The sequence below is a fragment of the Schistocerca gregaria genome, chromosome X (genome assembly GCF_023897955.1).
Source record: "Schistocerca gregaria isolate iqSchGreg1 chromosome X, iqSchGreg1.2, whole genome shotgun sequence".
Taxonomy (NCBI): domain Eukaryota; kingdom Metazoa; phylum Arthropoda; class Insecta; order Orthoptera; family Acrididae; genus Schistocerca; species Schistocerca gregaria.
In genome coordinates this window covers 519,694,705-519,717,490 of record NC_064931.1, presented here as the reverse complement: position 1 = coordinate 519,717,490, position 22,786 = coordinate 519,694,705, and the positions used below count along the sequence as shown (strand labels likewise).

At 38.6% G+C, this 22,786-nt stretch overlaps 1 protein-coding gene across 2 annotated transcripts in view; it reads left to right on the top strand.

The window, feature by feature from the left end:
• LOC126299148 (protein arginine methyltransferase NDUFAF7, mitochondrial) overlaps positions 1 to 22,786 on the top strand; it is a 70,299-nt gene that overhangs the window by 40,708 nt on the left and 6,805 nt on the right. For both annotated transcript variants that reach the window (XM_049990916.1, XM_049990917.1), the window contains 3 exons: positions 3,114 to 3,380; positions 10,613 to 10,729; positions 12,193 to 12,336. In XM_049990916.1, the coding sequence (XP_049846873.1) occupies positions 3,114 to 3,380; positions 10,613 to 10,729; positions 12,193 to 12,336 (528 nt within the window). The remainder of the gene's footprint in view (positions 1 to 3,113; positions 3,381 to 10,612; positions 10,730 to 12,192; positions 12,337 to 22,786) is intronic.

Here is a 22,786-nt window from a genome sequence, read left to right as displayed (position 1 = left end):
GAAAATCTTAAAAATCTCATAGCATGTCAGCAAAGACTGCATACTTGATAGATATACAATAGATCATGTGCACTATTAGGCATCTGGCTGCTACCTTCCAAACAGCGTGTATTTTCCTCATGGGGCTTGGGCTCTTTGTGTGAGATATTGACTCCATGGAGCTGTAGTTGCATGTCAAATGCTAGACACAAGTGATAAATTGTCATGGGAATAGATATTCAATGTGGGTGTGGAGGTTAGAATCTGTGGTATTGAAAATGATTCATTGGAGGAAAGACATTTAAAGAGGGATGTTGTAGAAAACGTAGTCAGTCATCTAAATTAATATAAATGGTATACAAACAGGCATGCCTCTGGATTCTGGCACTTGTGTGTCAGCTGTGGTTGAATTCCTTATGCAAAGAATAAAGCATCAAAAAGTTGTAATTTTTCTTCTGATGCGGCGAAAGTAAAGACAAGCAACAGGATGAATGAGTATGTATGTGAACCATGAAGTGTTATTAGTTTAAAAGTAGTATTTGTGATTTTAAAATAAGTTGTTTAATAGTTGTGGGCCTGGTAAAGGATGTAATTTTAGATACTAGTTCTTGATACTGTCTCAGAACAATATAAGTTATAGAGACAATGTTTGGAATTTGATAGTTGCAGAAATTGCAAACAAATACAAATCAAATACTTTTTTTAGGGATGAGACATGAGTGGCCCACGTAATTACACCACACGAGGAATATATCTGTGTCTGTGTGTGATATATATATATATATATATATATATATATATATATATATGTGTGTGTGTGTGTGTGTGTGTGTGTGTGTGTGAAAATAGTGAATAAAAAAAAAATCTTTGAATCACAGCACGGCAAAATAAGTAACTTTATGCAGAGATATTTTTGGACAGACCAAGTTGAATAATTGGTTTTTAGTCATGCCACACAAAGTGATAAAGATGAAACTGAAACTGATAGCAGTTGCTGACAGGGACACTGTATGATCTTTGCTTGAGTAGTTATTGGAGTGGAATGTAACTGAGCTATGCTGCATTGACACAGCTCGACAAAATAAGTAATTTTTTGTGTTATGCAGAGATATTTTTGGACAGACCAAGTTGAATAATTGGTTTTTAGTCATGCCACACACAGCGATAGAGATGAGACTGAAGAAAAAAAATAACTTGGCTAGGATCACTTTAGATGCTCAGAAGTTAAACAAGATAATAATAAAAGATTGTAACCAGCCAGGAAATATAGAGGAGATAGTACACAACTTCAAGGAACTAACATTAATGTCCACCATGGACATAACATGTGGGTTTCGGCAAGTGCCATTAGTGGCAGAAAGCCAGCGATATACTGCATTATTGTTTGAGAGACATATTTAGTAATTCCAAATGGCACCCTTTGCGCTATCAGTATCGGTCCCAGCATTTGTTAGGTTATTGAGTCATGTGCTAGGGGCGAATCTAATGTGCAAGCTTTATGTAGATGACGTTCTCGTAGCAATGACATCATGGTGAGAGCACTGTAATCTTATCCATATGTAGATCATGTTTTTGTTAATTTTTAGATTGAGATGTATGTAGAATGTTTTGGAATGTCAGAAAGTGACCATCTTTGGGAAGCGCTCATTTCAATGTGTTTAGTGTTAAGTAAAACAATGTGATTTCATGATCATCGTTTTAAAGTAAAATTGTATGAAGTTGTGAATGTGAGTAGACTACTATGATTTCCTAAGGTTTTAAATAGTTGGCACTGCTACACCTCACGGTCTTTTCACGTGGATCTATCTCATGTGTTGGTCAGGGATATTGGTGGTGAGTCAGTTTGGCTTTCACCAGGTGTTGAACTTAGTTGCTGGGCAGCAAGCCAGTTGCACCATATCAACACTTTAAAATTTTATATGTTATAGAATTTAAGTAGATAGTGAATGTCTTTGTTTGTGTGACTCAATAACTTTAACTTTGCGTGAGTGGTAGTGATCACAGTGAATATTTTGCATACAGTGAAGCACCATCACCAAGCAAAATTTAATGTTAAGCAATAATTGGGACTAGGATTTTGGTTCTACTTTCATAGCTTATTTAATAGGAAACTCTGCCAAAGCTTGTTCGCTATTTGTGCAGTTTTAATTGCACTTAACTATGATCTTAATTATTTAACTTTAATGTGGAATTCCAAGACATTTAGCTCTTCATTTTTTTCCTTGTGCCTTTGTCCCCACACTGGTGTGGTTATTAACTGATTTGGCATGCTTAATTTAAAGGTTGATCAGATGTCCTTCCTGTCATCTCCTGGTAACCCTATGGGGACAGAGTATGTGTACCTCAGCTGTCTGCGTCTAGTGTTATTCATGTGGAGATGAGCAAAAGTTTTCTAAATATTTGTGAATTGTGTAACTGAGGTGGGATTTGGATACCAGTATGGTATTCACCTAGTAGGATGTGGGAAACCTCACCCAGGACGGCTGACACACCGACCCTCATTGTTAATCTGCTGGGTGGATTCGATCTGGGACTGATGTGTCTCCCCATTCCAGAAGGAACAATGTAACACACATGGCCATCTGGGCAGTTGGAAACCCGTACACATTAATTACTTGATATGTTTTGAGTGAACAATATATAATATTCAAACTTAACTTCACTACTGGGTTGACTACACTTTTATTTCTTTCCTTAACTTTTTTATTTATTTGTTTAATCATTTAATTTTGCAATAAATGCTGCATTTCAAACATGTCATCAGTATTTGCCTGGTAAAGTCTATGTTAGGCAGGTGGTGTTGTCACAGGTGTTATGTACAGCAGTGGGTGATCCGCCCCTGAGATTGTAAAGCCACACTTTATCTTCAGAGTCGTTCACCATCCTGAACTCCAATAAAATTCTGTAACTAATCGCAGAACTTTGATGCAACACTTTGTGAAAAATTTTTGTAATAGGTGCTGTAAGTTTGCAGTATGACAGTTCTTTTAATGGATTACATGTAGATGGGTCCTTTTTTTGTTACATTGCTGAAATTAAATGATTGTGTTAGTGGAGTACATCCAGAATTTTTTCCTATTAGACAGTACAGAACCACAACATGAAAGTAAGTGCTGTATATTTTGTGTGCCTAGGTGCTGAGAAAGTTTAATTCTACAGATGGTGTTAGCCTTCATTTGGTGGAGATAAGTCAGCACATGAGTAAACTGCAGGCTCAGGCCCTCAAATGTATCCAAACAAATGAAAGTGGATTACCGAATGAGAACATGGAGTACCAATCCGCAGTTACTACTGATGGAATAAGTGTGAAGTGGTACAGACAGATACAAGATGTACCACGTGGGTTTTCATGTATAATTGCTCACGAGTTTTTTGATGCCTTGCCTGTTCACAAATTGCAAGTAAGTATTACATTAATCATTACAGTCTGCTTCATTGTAAAATGAGTGTTAAATAGTGCAAATATTGGAAGAATGAAACTATATCTAGATGTAGCAGAGTCCTCTTTTCAGTTATGATATCAGCTGAACCATACAAGGAAAAAGGAGAAGTAATGTGTGCTTGACAGCACAGAGAAAGGGCAGTGCTGAAACTTGAGCTACCCAGTGTATTATGCGAAAGTCAATTACATTACGGGGTGTGGAGCACTGTTTGCAAAAGTAATTATGAGCATGACTGAAGCTGTTAACATGCTTGGCACAAATCATGAGGACACTCTCTTTAAAAAAACGAGAACGTTCATTGTAGGCTTCCTAAGATTACAAACCTGGGAAAAGTACTTAATGTGAGGAAGAGAAGTCAAATATACAGCAGTGGTGCTGGGAAATAGTGGTCATATCTCAGTTTGTTTGCTTTGAACTCTAAGACAAGAGATTTTTTTCTGGTTTTAATTGTTTCACATGTATAGAAGGCAAAATTAATTTATCAAAAAAAATCCTAGTTTTTATTTAAGATGGCATGTGGTTTATGCACCACTTAATATCCTGTCCAAAGGCCTTCAATTTAGTGACTGTGTTGTGCAAAGAAGGAATTCTATAAGTAGGCAATAAATCATTGCCTTTTTTTGCCACCTGCTCGAATTATGTTCCAAAGAACATCACAGCCTTGTGGCATAGTATCAAGCCAATTTTCACGCATCAACTCTGTGCATATGTTTTCAGTTGTATCGAGTGCAGACAAAGGAGTTGGCCAGTCTTGAAGAGCAATTTGCTCTAATCTGCAAAACTGTTCCTGCACTATTGCTGATGTAAATATTGAAGACTGGGCCTGCTCCTTCAAGAGTAGCTGTTGCACTGATGAGGTCATGCCTTTACTCATAATTTGAGTATATGGAGCAGCACTTGGTTGACTGCCTATACTCTGGAGCATTTTGAGTTCATGGAATGACATACACCCCCAAATTGTCACAGCAAACAACCACAGCAAAATGAACATATCTCGGATGAAACCAGATACCTTGTGGCCTGTCTATTTTTATCGGTTCATCGTTTGCTGTGGAAAATACTACTTTGTCAGGAAATATAAGATTTCACTAGTCATGTTTGTCTTTGTCCCTAGCAGATGCTAGCAGGTAGAGTTGATGCCCAGGGTTTAGCCTCTCTCTGCAAGCTGTGCACTTGCTTTGTAGGTTTTCTGAAGATGGCACCAAACTGTATCCACCAACCTAGGAAATGCAATAGGGGAGATCATCTAATCACATGTGGTGGTGTTTAATTTTTCCTCTCCCTCCCTCTTCCTCCCGTGGTGAGATATGGTCAACCCCCACCTGCCTCCTACCCCCAACACCCCAACATGTAAGGTTTTCCCTGTAGTCAGATAAAAGTACATAAAAATGAACGTTTTTAATTTGTTTCAAACATTGATTAAAACACTTTAATAAAAGTTGGCATGCAAATTCATGATGATCACAATAACATCGGCACTGTTTGCATTGCAGAATATCACAACTCACTTGCTGAAATGCAGTGATTTCAACTGATGCAGTGGGAAACTCCCCATATGAAGTCTCACACTTTTGTGGTACCTGTCTCAAATTGGGAAATCTGGAGCATGCACACATTCATTCTGTTCGGAGAGGCTATATACTCATGTTAATTTTATAAAACAAAGTGTTATCCATCATAATAATGTATATTCGTGAATTAAAAAGTTCACTTGAAATGCTCCCCCTTTAAATGAGATTTCCTGGGATTTTACCAGACCATGCCCCCAATTTTGAACTCACGTAATTAATGGACATCCCAATAGTGTGTATGAGCTGCACTGCATTTAAAAACAGATTTTGTCATGACATGTTCACCACTTCATTATTTTGAGCCAGTGATGGCATATTCTTATACAGGATTATATCCTGTACCAAATCATTTGGAAAGTACTTAATATGCAAGTGTGCAAACAGTTGATAACCACTTACACCTGTGTGAGCAATTTTCAACCCTTGGATGACAAAGTTAACAATTTGATAATTTTTCATGAAGGCTGCAGTGAGCTCAACATTGAAGTAGATAATTTGTTGTAATTATTAAAATTTAGCTTAAAATTCAAATGAATTTTATGTTTATTGTTATTAGATTACAGCAAAAGTAGATTTTAACCAAATAAAAAGTCACTGTAAAATGAACTTCCCCATCATTAAGTAGTAAGGTAATAAATAGTTTGACACTGAAAGAGCTTGTGGTCATTTGAAGTCTCATGTTACATATGAGCAGCAATTTGAAACAACTGTGGAAGCCTGGATGCACGATACTGGGGGGAAATGTATAAAGAGCTCTAATTAATAAAACATCACATGACATAAAATAATAAATAACGTGTGTGCTAACAGATATACTACTGGGAAATAGCAGTCACTCTACTGTCCTTTAGTTTTTCCCGTGTTCTTCAGTTTATAACAACAAACAAAGATCAGACACATTTCACTAATAACTCTCTTCCATATCTTCAGAGACTTTTTTGTGAAGCAGTTTGGTATACCCAGTGTACTATATATTGGCTGCTACTATAAGCAGTGGAAGTCAGATTTCAGCCATACTAAAATTTATATAAATTTAATTTTTCCGCCTCTGCTTTGGGATGTACTGCACCAGGAACAGACACATACATATGTTTCAAGGTTCGTGACAATTTTACTGAATAAGCCTTATGTTTTTGCTTCTTACGGAACACTTAAGTTGTTGTCAAACATTTGACCTCCTGAAAGCTAATCGATTAGAGAAATATCTGTTGTTTACATGACGTCACACTCGATCTGCCTCTCTTGACATGTCTCTTTATGGTGATACATACACGTCTGATCAGTTAGAATGTAATAAATTTCCTTGCGATGGGAAAGCTTCTGTCCATGAATCAGCACAACATTAGAAACCAATGCTCGTGCGAAACTCAGCTTGCTCTTTTCTCACATGATATACTATGAACTATGGATGAAGGGCAACACGCCATACACACTGTATGGCGGCTTGCAGAGTATATATATGTAGATTTAGGTATGGATGTAGATGTAGCCCTCACGAATGGCTTTTAGCAACATTGCGCTGGATGACTGTTGTTAATGTTTGCTATCACTTACCCATTTCCTGCCTTTCCTCGACAGTTTCCCTTGTAGTGTTATCCTCTTTGGTGAGTTAGTATCTATGTCCATGCTTTAAAAAGTTTTAAACCATTATTTTATGTCCCTGATGTGAAAAGTAACTTCCTGCCTCATAAATTATCATTGGTTCAGTGATCATAAGGCATTGTTGCATCCAAAATGGATGTGTTGTAGCTGGATACTTGTTCATTTTTTGTGTTTAAAATTGTCATAATAAAACCTGTTAGGAATCCCATTGGTGTTCATAGGGCTGTAGCCCAGCAGGACAGGTGTACTTTGCCATATGATTTCATATTGTCAGCATTATATGAGTTCTTCCACATGACTGGAACTTTTGCAGAAAAGTTGACCCCATGTGGCTGAGAACTTTTTTCTGCGTCTAGTTTCTAGTTATGGATTAATCTAATTTTGAGATTCTGAATTCAGAGGTGCAACCAGATTTTCTGTTTATTGTCACAGTTTGGAGACACAAAATAATAATAAAAACTATCCATTTTATTTCAATATGTGGTGAGTATTAATAAAATCTAAGTATGAGACATGTACTCAAACTCTTACATGAACCTCAAAATAGACATTATATTTCACAAAAAATCACACGTCATCAAAACAGTAATCATAATTAGAAATGTTAGTGTATTACAATACAAAGTTTAATGCCAATTTATTTAGAGAAATGGGACAAGAATGCTTTTACTTTGTAAAATCTCTCATCAATTGCTGTAAACGAAAACTATAAGTAATCAGTCATCATTGAAGGGTTCTAACATTCTTGCCAGTGATAGTGATCTTCTGTTGCAAGAATACCTTGGTAGAAGGATTCACCCTGTTCATTGCTAACAGCACCCAGGTTTATAGCAAAAAATCAGTGTGCAAATGGGAAAAAGTGTATGTTTAGTGACACCACATACTCCAGTTTTTGTAGTCATCTATAACAGTTCATTCGCTATAGAAGTGTAATTATCTTCTCTTGTATTGGCCAAAGAGCAACGAACAATGCCTTTGAAATATATCCAAGCATGCAATTCACAATAAAAGTAAACACAGCAGATAATTACTGAATGCCACAGCATAACTGACTTTAACTGCCACAGCAAAAACATGCAGCAATGTTCAATAAATAATGGTAAAGAATCTAGTAAATGATAGTATACTCACCTGTCATTGTAAAAATGAAATGCTTATGTGCTTTGCTTGCTGATGTGATGCCTTGCCTGCATAAGTACATTGTGTCCAAAATTAAAGCAACAAATACTATTCCCTTGTCCTGTGTGTAATTCATGATATAATTATACAAACTGTCAACAGATGTCCATACAGTCATGTTCTCCATGGAAGATTGCATTCCGATCAATGAACGACCATGCTAACAATGACATCAGGGCACCTATCAAATGGTGTAGAGTTCATCGGGTAGTCCCCACATCCACAATTGCTGTTTTCACAGTCACAGATGGTGCAGTATGGCACAGAGAAGATGCCTACCAGATTCTATGTGGTGAAGGGCCACAGGAATAATGGAAGCATAACAGTCACAAACGGATGTGGCCTGATGGCTTAATGTGAATCGTTATGTTGTTTCTCAAGTGTGGCAACAGTTTATAGAGACTGCAACTGTATCCTGAAGACCAGAGCAGAGCTGACCACGTGTGACATCAGAAAGAGAGGACTGTTATTTGGCTGTAAGGACATGACGGTACTGCCTTAATACTGCATGGAACTGGCATCTGACCTTGCAGCACCCACTGGGCATGTTGTATCAAGGTAAACGGTGTACGGAAGGTGTCAGAATAGTGGCCTTTGTTGTCGGAGACCTGCGGTATGTATACGAATTTTCACAGAAGGGAATATCTAGAGTGGAGTCATCAACATACTACCTGGAAAATTGAACAATGGGACAATGTTCCTTTCGCAGATGAGTCCCAGTTTGGTCTGGAGACTGATTCTCAATGGATTTGTGGAACACAATTTTGGGACCCAAACATTGTGGAAAGAGACAAACATAGAGGTGGATCCCTAATGGTGTGGGCAGGGATTGTGTTGGCCACTCTAACACCTTTTCAGGAAATTGTACAGGTGAACTGGCAAGGTTTAATGCTGTCAGATATCATGATGAGATCTTGGGGCTTCATGTGAGGTGCTGTGGGCCCAGACTTTATACTGATGGACGATAATGCTCGACCTCATAGAACAGGGGTGGCTGATGTTTTCTTTGAAATGGAAGATATTACACACATGGTGTTGCCTGCCCAGTCTCCCAATTTAAATCCCATAGAGCATGTCTGGGATGAAATAGGGATATGGGTTGCATCACATCAGCATCCACCAACCTCCAAGACTTGCGAGCAGCTCTGCAGGAATCACGGACGTTATTGTCTCAAAATGGGACTGATGACATCATTTAGAACATGCTCATCATTGTCAGGCCTGTATTACTGCCAGAGGTGGTCACACCCTGTACTGAGCACATTAACCAGTTGGCGGAATGTGTGTGCAAATCCATTAAGTTGTAAAAAGTGAAGAACATTTTTGTCTACCACTATGCATGTTGCAGCAGTTTATGTTCTGTATTCTTTACATTGTTTCTACTTTACTGTCAGCTGTTTATACTATTTTGTGGCAAAATAAATGCAACCTTGCAAAATTTCTGTTTATTGCTTTAATTTTGAACACCAATGAGGTTAGTGTATACTTGCACTCCATAAAACTAAAAGTAACTGAGGTAAGAACTATAATCAGTAAAGCAATGCAGCAATGTTAGATTTCATGGTGCCATCACAACAGATGTTGAAAGTGGCTTTCATGTGATGCAATGCTTGCTTTCCCATGTCAGTAAAGAGGACTGATGACAGAAATCTCACAGTTGTGATGGTCTGTTGCAAAAACCATTGACAAAATCCTTCCCATAGAGGGAAATATGCTGCTGATAATCCTTGCACCTATTGCAGGTGATAGTGATAGTAGCAGTTGTCATACAGGATACACATAATCATACTTACACCATGTTGCTGGGTCACACGCTTATAATAGGGGTTGTCTCAGTATTGTATACAACCCAGTCCTCCAAAGCTGCACATTCATCTGCCTGAAAGGACCCATGATCACACAAATGCCCAAAAAGGGCTTGAAATGCTGTGTTTCATGGTGGGTGTCTGTGAGGGTATGTGTTATGGTACAGCCATGCTGCCTCTCGACCACAGGGTGTGTGTGTGTGGAGGGGGGGGGGGGGGGGGGGGGGCACCAACTAATGGCAAAATAGCGTTACCTTTGGTTTTGAACTGTTGAACTGTGCTGTTGAACTGTGATAAATTGTTGACAACAAAGTGCATAATGAAGTAAATATGCTTTGAGCCTGCTGTCAGTGTGCACAACTGCTAAATAGTTGTCTGTAAGAGCATTTGTGTGGGTGTAAGTAGTGACCAGTGAAGCAATATGAATAAATTATGTACCAGCTTTTTTTTAAGATTTGGTTTAGCTTGTTTATAAATATGTACCCAGGGTGAACAGTAATAAAACCGACAAACTGCAAGGATTGATTTCTGACTGGAAATGGACGGAAAAAAGTCCTACGAAAATGTGTCCGAAAATGCATCGTTGCCACAATAGGTGGCACACTGACAAGTGAAAGTTCCTCTGACCACATGCCATGTGTTCCTTGCATGTTGCAGGTTGTGCGATTGATCAAGTGTATTGTAATGGCTTAGTATTCATGTCAAGAACAAGCTGAGATGGTGTCTGTGTATGGTCAAGCAAATGCAAATGGTCGAGGGGCGGGGAGAAAGGGGAGGCATAGTAAAGTATAAATCATTGTGTGTAGAAGAATACAATGAAGGTGGATATCTGTGCATAAAAATCCATCAGTGAAAGAAAACTATAATGTTTTTATACTTAGCTATGTGAGGTACAAACATGTAACTTTTTTGATGGTTACCTTGTTTTGGAGGGATTTGCCGTGTAATAATATTTTCCAGGTGATTTGTTAAATTAATTGAGCGGCATGATAATTTACATGAGTTAACTTTATTACTTATTTGTATGTTACAGAGAACTAAACATGGATGGAGAGAGGTACTTATTGATATAGACGTGTATTCTGATGGCAACAGATTCAGATATGTAATTTCCCGTTCACCTACACCAGCATCAAAACTTTTTGTACAGGTGTGTTAGTACTTTAGCTTAATCCTATGTAAATATAAAGAAGGTGTAAGCAGTATGAAACCAGTAAACTTTAAAAACTGAAGTAGACATAGATTACAGGCAACAAATAAAATTTTCGCAAGTGTTTTCAACAGTGTTGTATGCAGTAGTTTCCTACAAGAAGAAAGAGAAAAGTTAAAAAGCCAAATATCTTAAGAAGAAGGCCCAACACAGATAACATTGTCTAAAAACTTCTAATGAAATTATTGATTCAGGTCACTAATAAGAGAATGGGAAAAAAGCAGGGAGAAAATTATACAAAAGTAGATTAAAAACTATGTATAGTCAGTAAACTGGGTAAGTACACCAGATTTATTGAAAGTTGGCAAGGGCAAGAAAATAAAATGGGAAAGATGACTCACTGCGCAGAAAAATATAAACAGAAAAGAGATTGTGAATTACATTGTTAATATTAGCCAGTGAAGTATCCATGTATGTTTCATATCATTTCTTGGCAGGATGGGAGATAAAAGTTACTTTCTCAATGTTCAAGTATAATGAACATTACATTATTAGAGTGTGTGATCTCTGAATTGTGACCATCTACATAATAATACGTTCATTGTGTTGCACAATCATGTGCCACCCCTGCTGTAAGCTATTCCAGCTTGAATTTCTCCTGTTTTGCCATTATCGTCATTTCGTAATTTTTATGAAAAGTAATAAGTAGGAACTTCCTGAATTTGGAAACTTGTCTTTTGTGGGCAACACTCTGATTGGTTATTGCACCAAATGTCTAGCACAAATGGGAAGCCTACACAGATAATGACATTTTTATGAATCAAACAAGTAAATGCTAAAATAACTGTCAGAAGCAATCCAGAAGCACATTACAGGGGAGAAGAAACAACAAGATGGTATTAAAAATATTGATCTCCAGTTTCAAGTAATTTATCTGTAGATAAAACGGAGCACAAATCAGTGGATGAGATATTGGTTCATCACAACCTCAGCATAAAGAACCAAATTGTAGCCGTAAATAGTTAGTTCTCTAGTTTATTAAATGTGCGGGGATTCATTGGCATATTGTGACAAAGATCGAAATCAACAAGTCAGTCAGCTGTATAACTAGCTGTAGTGTTATAGTTTTGAGGGACCAGTGGAAATGACTAGGGTTCTTTTGAAATTGCACATTACATCTTTAGAGCTATAATTTAAATTCATGGATATGTTAGAATCTTGTTAAAGTGATCTGACATGATTATTTTTGTATGTGCTTAATTTTCTGCCTCCCCATTCATATCTTTTTTTTCTATGTATAAAAATGGAACTCCACAACAGAAAAATTTGCTGTCCTGTTATTAAATTCTCTGATTCACTTTTCATTAGCTTACTTTGGATTTTCCTTAAAGTCTTATCTTTATTTGTTCAACTTAACTACAACAATTTTTATATTAACACAAGTATTATGTATGATTTTCTAGCCTGAAGAGAAAAGGGATCATTTAGAAGTGTGTCCAGCTGCCGGTGTTATAGTGGATCATATTGCATCACTTTTGGAAGAGGAGGGTGGCTTTGCTTTGATTGGTGATTATGGGCACAACGGCGAAAAAACTGACACTTTACGGGTAATCTCCCTCAAAATATATAATCTTTCTAGCATAAGGGGCCACACATGAGTGTGTTGTATCTTTATTCATTCCTTTTTATCATTTGCTGTACAACATGTACATGATGTTGGGCAAATCATTTTTGATATTATGAAAATGATGCCAAGATGGAAAACTTACTGGAAATAATGAGAGATGTGTTACATGATGATGATGGTGAGATAACACAATAATATTCATATTTAAAATATGCAAGACTGCTTAAGTAGATTTAATCATTTAATTGCATCACTCATGCATATATTCATATCAAATCTGTACTCATCCCATGTTCATATTGTATAAGTACATCAAGAGTGAACCAAGACTTTACAAGTCTCTTATGTTGTTTATCAGGGGATATTTGGATACAACTGTTATTCTCTTTCGTGTTACAGTTGTGAATGGTGGAAATAAAGAACGCCTGTTGATAAGCATCCATATGATATGGAATCTGTCTCATTTCATGTTCAGAGTATTTGTTACAAGATGTGTGAGAGGAATCAATATGTTCGTTGACTGTTCTAGGAACATGCACTCTCAAAATTGTAGCAGTAATCCACACCATTATGCATAATGCCTCTCTTGCTGCATTTGGGACCAGAGTCAGATGAGCATCACCATGACACTCTTGTGCTCACCAAACTAACCTGTGAAGAAAAACGGTGTTCTTCTTTGGAATGTCTGTTTCCTCTATTGATTCCATGTGGTAAGGGTCCCAGGCTTTAGTGTAACACTGTCATATTGGTCAGATGAGAGTCTTTGTAATCTACCTCTTTCTTCGGTGGATCTCACTTCCTGAGGATTCTTTCTATGAATCTCACTGGGTTATGTGGAGGCTCCACTGCCATCCTTGTACCAAGTGTTACTCCTCACAGGCCTTCCTGCATTTTTCTACAGTTTTGTAGTGCTGCAACTTCCCTTTATAAAACATCATCATTTGTGAAGAGCCTAATGGAGTTACCAGCCTTTTCCACCAGATAATTTACATACACAGGTGTGGAAAACTTAAGGATGAAAGTAAATTTCACATTATGTGTCATTGCCGGGTAACATAGCTCAGTGAAACCTGGACCATACATAGAAAGAATTCACAGCTGTGTAATACAGAAGGCAACTGAAAGAAATGCACAGTGAGATGAACAGAAATGACACTTTTATTTAAAGATAACAATCACACGGAAGCCATTATAATTTATGGACATCGCAAATTGCGGGGCATGGTTCTGAATAGGTTGTGTGATCACCACAGGTGGCAATGCATGCTTTGCAATGTGCTCCCATGCTGGCTACAAGGTTGGCAAGGAGCTCCTACGGTATAGAGCATTCTATTGCTCCAACAGCATGGTTGACAACTGGTAATTGGTGTTTATGGATCTTCTGCAGTATGTCTCCCCAATGCATCTCACACATGTTCTATGGGATTTAAGTTGGGGGAATGGGCAGTCCACTCCATTCACCAAACATCCTGTTATTCCAAGAGGTGCTCCACCTGCGCAGTTTGATGCATTGTGCATTGTCATCCATAAACATAAATTCAATGTGGAATGCACCTCGGAAAAGATACATATGAGGAAGGAGTACAGTGTCACAATAACGTTGACCAGATAGTGTATCCTGACCAAAGTATTGGAGGTCAATACACCCCTTAAACATTGTGCCTCCCCCACCATAATGCCTGAACCTCCAAAACAGTCATGTTCAACAATGTTCCTGGCTGCATTATGTATGCTCATATGGCGAGAGGTGGAAACATAGAATGCACCTAGGAACATTGTTGAGCTTTGTCTTCCAAATGCGAAAATACAGAGGAGAAATGATCACCATAATAAAATAAGGGAAATCAGAGCTTGTACGGAAAGATATAGGTTTTTCATTCTTTCCCCATACTGTATGAGATTGGAACAATAAGTGAATTGTGAAATTCGTTCAATGCCAGGAACTTAAATGTGATTTGTAGAGTATCCATGTAGGTGTAGATGTAGATGTTGATCGTTTTGGCGGTTCAGGTGTTGTGGAGTGGGGAGGCATAATGTTACGTGGGCATACTGACCTCCTGATCTTTGAACACAAAACACTCACTGATCAGCTTTATTGTGACACTGTACCCCTTCCCCATGTGCACCTCTTCAGGGGTGCATTTGGCCCTGATTTCATTTTTCTGAACAACAATGCACCACTGTATCAAACTGAGCAGGCAGAGGACCTCTAGGAACTAGAGGATATTCAGCGAATAGACTGGGCTGCCCATTCCCTTGCCTTAAATCTCATTGAGCACGTGTGGGATGTATTGGGGAGACTTCCTGCAGCACATCCACACATACCAATGACCATGCACCAGTTGTCAGTTATGCTGTTGAAGGAATGGAACACCCCTACCACAAGAACTCCTTACAACCATGTGGCTAAAGTGAGAGCATGTTGTAAAGCTATCCTTGGTGATCTCACAATCTATTGAGTACCATGTCTCACCATTTGTCATGTGCAGGGAACCATCATAAATCATGGTGACGGTGCACTTATTGTCTATAAATCATCCAAGGCAAAGAAACATTAGGTGTATATATATAGTCACAGGGCAGCTCTATAAAATAAATATGGTAACACATTGTAGAGCAATAAATATCATTTACATACATTGGTAGTACTTAACTTTTGTGGTAGCCCGAAGCATGGCTTTTGATGTACTATACCTAACACAATTGATAAGAACTGACTATTGAAAGTGTTCTGTTGGCTTTGCTGTCACTGGCAGTTTATAAGAAAGTCACGATAACTGTTTGTAATTGAGCTTGAGACTTGGAAGCTGTGAATGGTCCAGGCTATGAGCATACACTGACTAGGCAAACTGCACATATCGTCAGTAACTAACTGGATCTGCCATAATTGCATAACCTGGTGGAACTGCTGGATCTGACAGAACTGAACGAATATCAGCAGTGCATTTTGTTATGTCCCACTTGACAGAAGAATGTCCATCAGCACCTCACTTTGTGGAAGCAAAGTAGTTCTAATTGCCAGCACTCTCTGTGGCAGCTGACGACACTGTCAGTGGATGGATATGATGTGTTGATGGGCTCGTGGTGGAAGCAAAATGTAGTTCTGTAATGTGAGTACCACCTGAAGGCAGTTGGTCAGAACTTAGGGGCCTCTGGCATGTCGTGTGCGTGGTGGCATCCCCTTGTAGTATTGCTGTGTACCACTGGCTATGTTCACAGCATGTTCATTATGTGTTGGGATGTTGTTACTCAGTGTTACTATTAATTCAGGACAAACATCCAGTGTACAAGAAAACTTGTTTACTGCTATAGTTCATTAACAGGCTGCACGTTAGTACTATCAAATTTTACACTGCTTGACAGGGCAGCATTAGAATAGGGATATGGCAGCACAATAAGAAATAACAACATTTATTAGCAATTGTGATACAGTGTAGTACTTAACTTTGGTAACAGTGTGATGCATGGCACTAGACATCCTATACTCACATTGAAATCTAAATAACCTTGTTGTCTCTTGGCAGTCTGTGATAGTGTCATAATAACTGAAAGTAATTATTCAGATATATGTATTAGACTATGTCTGCTGCTCAGTAAACAGTGACTGCTAAGTTGGAATGTAAGCTTCAGAATGGAATTTGTGGAAATGTCACCTGTAGCATAATTCCAGGAACTGTACTTCAGCAGTGTGTCATCTTTTCTGCCTGTCAGAGGAAGGATTTCCATCTCCGCCGGTAGTAGATGGAATCAAAGTAGTCTCTGATTGACAGCAGTCTCTTCAGTGGTCAGCAACATTATCAATGGATGAGTATGATCCTCGATGGATGTGGCATGGAAGCAAAAAGTAGTCAGGATTCATGAGTGCCATCTGGAGGCCGCTGCATGGAACTAAGAGGTACATGGCAAGTGGTTGTGCCCGTGTGGTGGTAGTCTCTCATGGTATTTGTTGTGTACCCCTTGAGCCTGGTGTACTACGTCCCTCTCTCTTGAACCGGGCAGTGAATCAGACCTGATGAAGCCAACTGACTTCATTAGCACCCTGCTTTCTTGCTTGCCAGTGTGCATATTTGGTGGGTGCACATATTTTGCTGCCCCCAGCATTCATGTGCACCACCATGAGAAAACTGCTCAAAACAACAGTGAGGGAGCAGAGCATTTTGACATCAGCCTGGTCTGAGATGTGAGGTGCGACATTCACTTCTGTTGGTTCATCACTGGCAGGGTGCAGCTGGGCCACACTGCTTGAGGTGGGGGTGGGGGGGTGGGGGGGGGGGGGGAGGCAGCTGCCAGCTTCATCGTCAGGTTCGTCAGATGGCTGGCTGTGTACAGGTCTTCTGACTGTGTAAAAGAAAATATCCTATGAGTTCTATATGCATGTGAGTGGAGTGTGGCTTGATTTAATTTTTATGGTTGCCACTGTGTTTGAACATTTACCAGCTGTAGAAGTTTGGAACAGGATTTTTCCTACAGGTGGTGCTAGCCATCACTGTAGGGCCCATGAGACCAAGTCTGCAATGCCATCTGTTTTCTGTAACAGCTGACGACGAATGTCAACACACAGTAACTCAAGTTCCATACGTTGGTATCTGTTTCAAGCCCGTGTACATGTTGAGTTTTGTGCCTACCAACTACAATTTGCATACAGCATTGGTTGTCTGTTATCATTTGAAGAAAACTGCTGCCCTTGGGGAAACACAGTGTTCTGAGTGGTTCGAAAAATTCAAAAGTGGAATTTTGACGTGAGAAATGACGAGTGCAGGAAACCACCAAAAAGTTCAAAGACTACGAATTGCAGGCCTTTCTGGATGAAGCTGACACTCAAACTCAACAGGAGCTCGTCAAACAATTGAGTGTGGCACAGAAAGCCATTTATCTTCAGTTGAAAGCTATGGGAAATGTGCTTCCGCATGAACTGAATGAAAGACAGCAAGGAAATCGAAAGACCGCTTGTGAAATACTGCTTGCCAGATACAAAAGAAATTCATTTCTCCATCAAATAGTGGCAGGTGATGAAAAATGGATATATTTTGAGAATCCTAAGCATTGTAAATTATGGGTGAATCCAGGCAAACCATTGATATCCACTGAAAGACCAAATCACTTTGGAGAAAAGACAATGCTCTGTGTTTGGTGGGATTAGAAGGGTGTCATCTATTATGAAGTGCTAACACCTGGTGAAACCATTAACACTGATCGCTACCAACAGCAAATGATCAATTTAAATTGAACATTACATGAAAAAGACCAGAATATGGAAAAAGGTAACACACAGTCATACTGCTCCATGATAATGACCCATCATACACAGCAAAATGGGTCAGGGAAATGATTGAGGCATTCAGTTGGGAAACACTAGGGCAAGCGGCATATTCTCCAGATTTGGCTCTGTGCAATTACCATCTGTTTGCATCACTGGGACATGCTCTCGCTGAACAACACTTCAATCCATATGAAAATGTACGAAAATGTCTTGCTGACTGGTTTGCTTCAAAAGAAGAACTGCTTTTTAGCGTGGCATTCATAGCCTGCAGGAGAGGTGGGAGAAATGTATAAATGGCAATGGAGATTATTTTGAATAAAATATTGTTTACCAGTTTCAAACAACAGACGTGTAATTATTTGCAACCAAATTCCGATTTTGTACTTCTATACCTGGTAATTTGAAACATGACATTGATGAGCGGCTCTATGACTATGCCTGGTAGCCAGGTCCTTTTTCCTTACTTGTACGTTAAAATGAGTACCGGATCATTAAAAAAAAATCAGCTGTTGTTAAAGCTTGGCTTGTGTATGCACGAATGACTTAAAAATCGACATCAGTGTTCAGTATGGTTTTCCATGGAGTTTCTTAGCTGAAGATTGTGCATTGTGTGGAGTGGCTGTGTACTGAGAGAGGAAGATCAAAAAGCATTGTCTTTATTGCACTGTTGAACTTTGTCATTTGTGACTTGAAAGTTTTATGAATCTTTCAGCAAGTCCATTGACCTCAGGACGAAACTGTGCAGTTCTGAAGTGTCAAATGCTATTGGTTTCACAAAATATTTTAAACTCCTGTGGACAGAACTGTGTGCCACTGTCAGTGACAATAGATTGTGGCAAACCTTCAACAGGAAAGACCTTTGAGAAGACTGAAATAGTCTTTGTTGAAGGTGCTAACGACAAGTGTATCATAAGTGGAAAGTTGGAGAAAGCATTGATGAGGATAGGCCAATTGCTTCCTAAAAAGAATACTGCAAAATTAGTCTGCAGACATTACCAGGGTTCTGCTGCCTGTGGCCATGGAAAATATTGTTGAGGCAGACATAAATGGCATTTAGCCAGCATCATTTTGATGTCTTTTTCAACATTTTTTCAGTAGCAATGCACTCTGGCAATGCATTTTCTATGAACTGTGCCCCACTGGCATTGATTTAAGCACCACAAGGATAACCACTCGCGTCTTGCCTGATTCCGAATACACCACACTGACACCTTCATACATTTAATCTCTGGTTGATTAAGTAACTTCTTATTATTAGGCCATTCCATTTGAATATAATGTTTAATCTTAGACAAAAGAAAATCTTTAGACACAAGTTTGCCAGTTAAATTGGTGTTTACTGGGAGATTTTCCACAGTTTCTTGATTACTGATATCTACTGAAAAACAAACAACAGCTGGTGAGTCAAACTGTGAATAGAATTTAGTTGTTGTGATTCAACAAAAATAGTTCCCAGCGCTGCAAATGTTGAGCTGTCCATGTAGAAACTGTATTGTTTGGTCCAAATATATCCCTAAAGGTATATACAGTGAAACCTCTATATAACGTTTTTCAAGGGACCACAAATTCTGAACACTGTATAGAGGAAAACACTATAAAGAGGAAGGCTTCCAAATAATAATTATAGAGCATTACTTAAGATAGGGATACCACTAATCAGCTTTGACAAATGGTGCCATAGATGACATTTTAAATTTTCACAATACCATAATATGATATTCATTGCAAATGATCAATGTATAAATGATTAGTTTTTTTGTAAATAAAAAATGGGGCCCAGTCGGTGGATGGGTGTAAGTAAATGGATCAGTTTGTACTGTAAAAAGTTATAACAGATTCTTAAGATATGATATCGTTGTCCAAAGCTGACAGGTGGTATTCCGTTCTTCAGTTGACCCACTTATAGAATAAGAGCCAAATTTTGTTTATGATATACTGCACATATTACATAAAAACAAAGTAAGTAGTGCAGATTAAAAAAGAATTAGTTGCAAAAAAATTACTTTAATAATTAAATTATGGAATGGAACTTAAGTTTGAACAAAACTCTAGGAACCTATGCAATCTGAAAATCACATACCTATGATTTTTTTTAAATATTCAAGCAAGCATGTTTGTTTCCTATTTCTCCTTGACTGTATGGCAATCATTTATTGCTCGTTCTGTCCTCAAGTCTATGGGCCATCATATATCTCCTGAATGTTTCAAAGGCTTCAGCTGCCTTAGGATATGAGGGCACAGGGTCATCTACCTTGTCACTGTCACTTTCACTTTCACTTTCAGTACCACTATTATTCTCCAAGCTTCTCTCTGCAGTCAGCTCCTCAATACTTTGTACTCCTGTAGCTGCCACGTTGTCATCCATAGCCACTAAGTCCTCAAAAGTAACAGAATCACTCCCTATTAATTCCTGAAACTCTTGCAGATCACTTGCAACAGCTTCCACAGGAGCTGCCATCTCATTCTCACAGAATCCGCTTTTGTGAAACAGTTTTTAATAGTTTCAGCACTGACTTCCCTCCATGAGTACATAATTAAATTCATTGCATGTAAAATATTCAGCTTCAGTTGTGAGCTCTGATGGCTTCCCGGTTTCCTTTGGTCCATCAAATTCAAGGCTTCTTTTTTTTTTTTTTTTTACAAGGGCTGTCCTATATTTAACCTTAAGGGTGTGTACTATTCCCAAGTCCAAAGGTTGCAGGTGGCTGGTGCATTTGGGTGGCAGGAAAATTACTTTCACATTTCTCAGAAAGGATACGTCTGGTGGATGTGCTGCACATCTATCCACAAACAGCAGCACTTTTCTTGCAGCACTCCACATTTTGGCATCAAATTCTCTGAGAAAACGTAAAAATACATCACTCGTCATCCATGCCTTGCCATTGTTTGTGTATTTGCACAGAAACGTGGAAATGTTTTTGAAGCACCTCGAAGTTTTTGGCTTCCCGATAACCAAAGGTTTCAGTTTTTCACTGTCATCGGCATTTGCACACAACAAAACAGTAAGACGTTTCTTGATCTTCTTACCACCATGGCAATTTTCCCCACGAAAAGTAAATGTCTTATCCAGCATTAAATTGAAAAAACATGCCGCTTTCGTCAGTGTTATAAATGTCACCCACTTTGTAGCCATGTATCAGATTAGGGAGAGTCTGCATCCACTGAGTTGCAGCTGGTTCGTCCACACTTTTACTTTCTCCACATTCCGCTTTGTATACACCACCATGATGCTGTCATCCACTGGATGCCTTAAAATTTTCCATTCCTAACTGCAGTGATATTTGAAGCACCTTCTCCTTCAGAATAGTTAAGTTTATAGGAATGTTTGCAGCACGTGCTTTCTGAAACCAAGTTAATAAAACTTCCTCCATTTCATCGTAAGTCGAGGGTTTCACACGCATACGTTTCGAATTTCCACAATTCTCAAACCCTTCCATTATCAACGATCTGTTTTCATAGTAGTGTTGAGTGTACCAGTTGAAATTGTTTCGCTAGCTCCACGTGACTCTCACCAGGAGATGCCTCCACTTTCTTTAATAACAAAAAACTTCTCTTCCACAGAAATGTTCTTCCACTTTTCACTCATGTCCACTGATAAAAGCTTTTTTTTTTTTGTTAAAAAAAAGGTTATATTGAAGACACACTCTCACTAGACACACAAACTGTTTGCTGTGCAGCTCACACAACACGCTATGAATACAAAGCATTGACTGAAATGGCACCAAAAAGATCGCAAGCAGAATGTGCATCACATATCATGTGACCAGGTTCTGCCACTGACATGTGAAATACACTGAGCACGGGCTTTCTGAGCCGGTGCAAATTGTGAATCCACAGAACGGAAAACTGTGTGTCTACATCCAGTCACTTAAACGTTATAAAGAGGTAAATAATTGACCAGGGTTCCAAAAATATGAGCATTACATGGAGGAAATTGTAATATAGAGGAAACTCAGTAAAGAGGAAAATTTAACATTGTTTATATGGGCTTTTAGTAGGGACCGAAAAAAATGGATGTAATGTAGAAGGAAACATTATATGGAGAAACGTTATAAAGAGGTTTCAATGTAGTCTGTGAGGAGGACAAATTTACATTCATAAATTTAATCATGATATTTCTTGACTGCCTCTTTCTTAATTTGACTGTGATTTCTTTGTGGCACTGTTAGACTCTTTTGAAGTGAAAGCTACTGGTCTTTCAAAACCACAATGCTGATGCAACAGAATGACACCTGTGCCATAACTTGAAACATTTGCAGCAATTGTGAGAACTTTGACTGGATCAGATGTCAGAAGATATTTGGCATGAAGCAAATACTGTTTTAATTTGTGAAATGCACAATGACATAGACTGTTCCATTTCCACTTGGGGCCTTTATGTAACAACTTGATCAGTGGTTCACTGGTGGAAGCTGCACAAGGGAGAAACTTCCAGTAACAATTTTTATTTGTCCAAATACTGAACATAATTGCTTGACATCCATGTGGGGGTTGGCAGATTTTTAATAGCATCAGAATGGGGCAGCATTGGCTTGAGACAGTATGTGTCCTAAGTATTGTACTTCATGTTGAAAGAAGATCCACTTGCCTTGTTGTATTCCAAATTTACCAATTTTATGATTTTGGAAACAGAAAAACAGATTGCAAATTCTGTAAGAGTTCCTATGGAGTTGTGCCTGGCTCACTTAAATTGTCAAGGAACTTTCCAGATTAATTGTTCTAAATATTGCTGAAACAAACTTGGTGCACCGACTATTCCAAAGGGTAACCATTTGTAGTAGTAGAGACCAATTGTAATATTTATCACCAAAATCCGTGAGTGTCCATGTCCAAAGGGATTTGCAAATACAGTTCTGTAAGATGCAGCTTGGCGAAGTCCACACCACCAGCTAATTTTGACATCAATTCTACCAGCTTGGGAATAGGATATGAGGCAGAAATAGACTGAACATTGACCATTGCTTTGAAATCTCTTCAGATGGATAGTGAGCTGCTCGGTTTCTGTACAGCTATGACTGGTATTACCCATTGGCTGCTGGTTATGACTTCTGTAACCTCATTCGGTTCGAGAAGGTCAAGCTCCTGCTCTACTTTATTTTTAAACACAACAGGAATGTTGCATGCTTTGCAAAAATTTCGGCACTGCATTCAGCTTCTATGTAATGTAAGT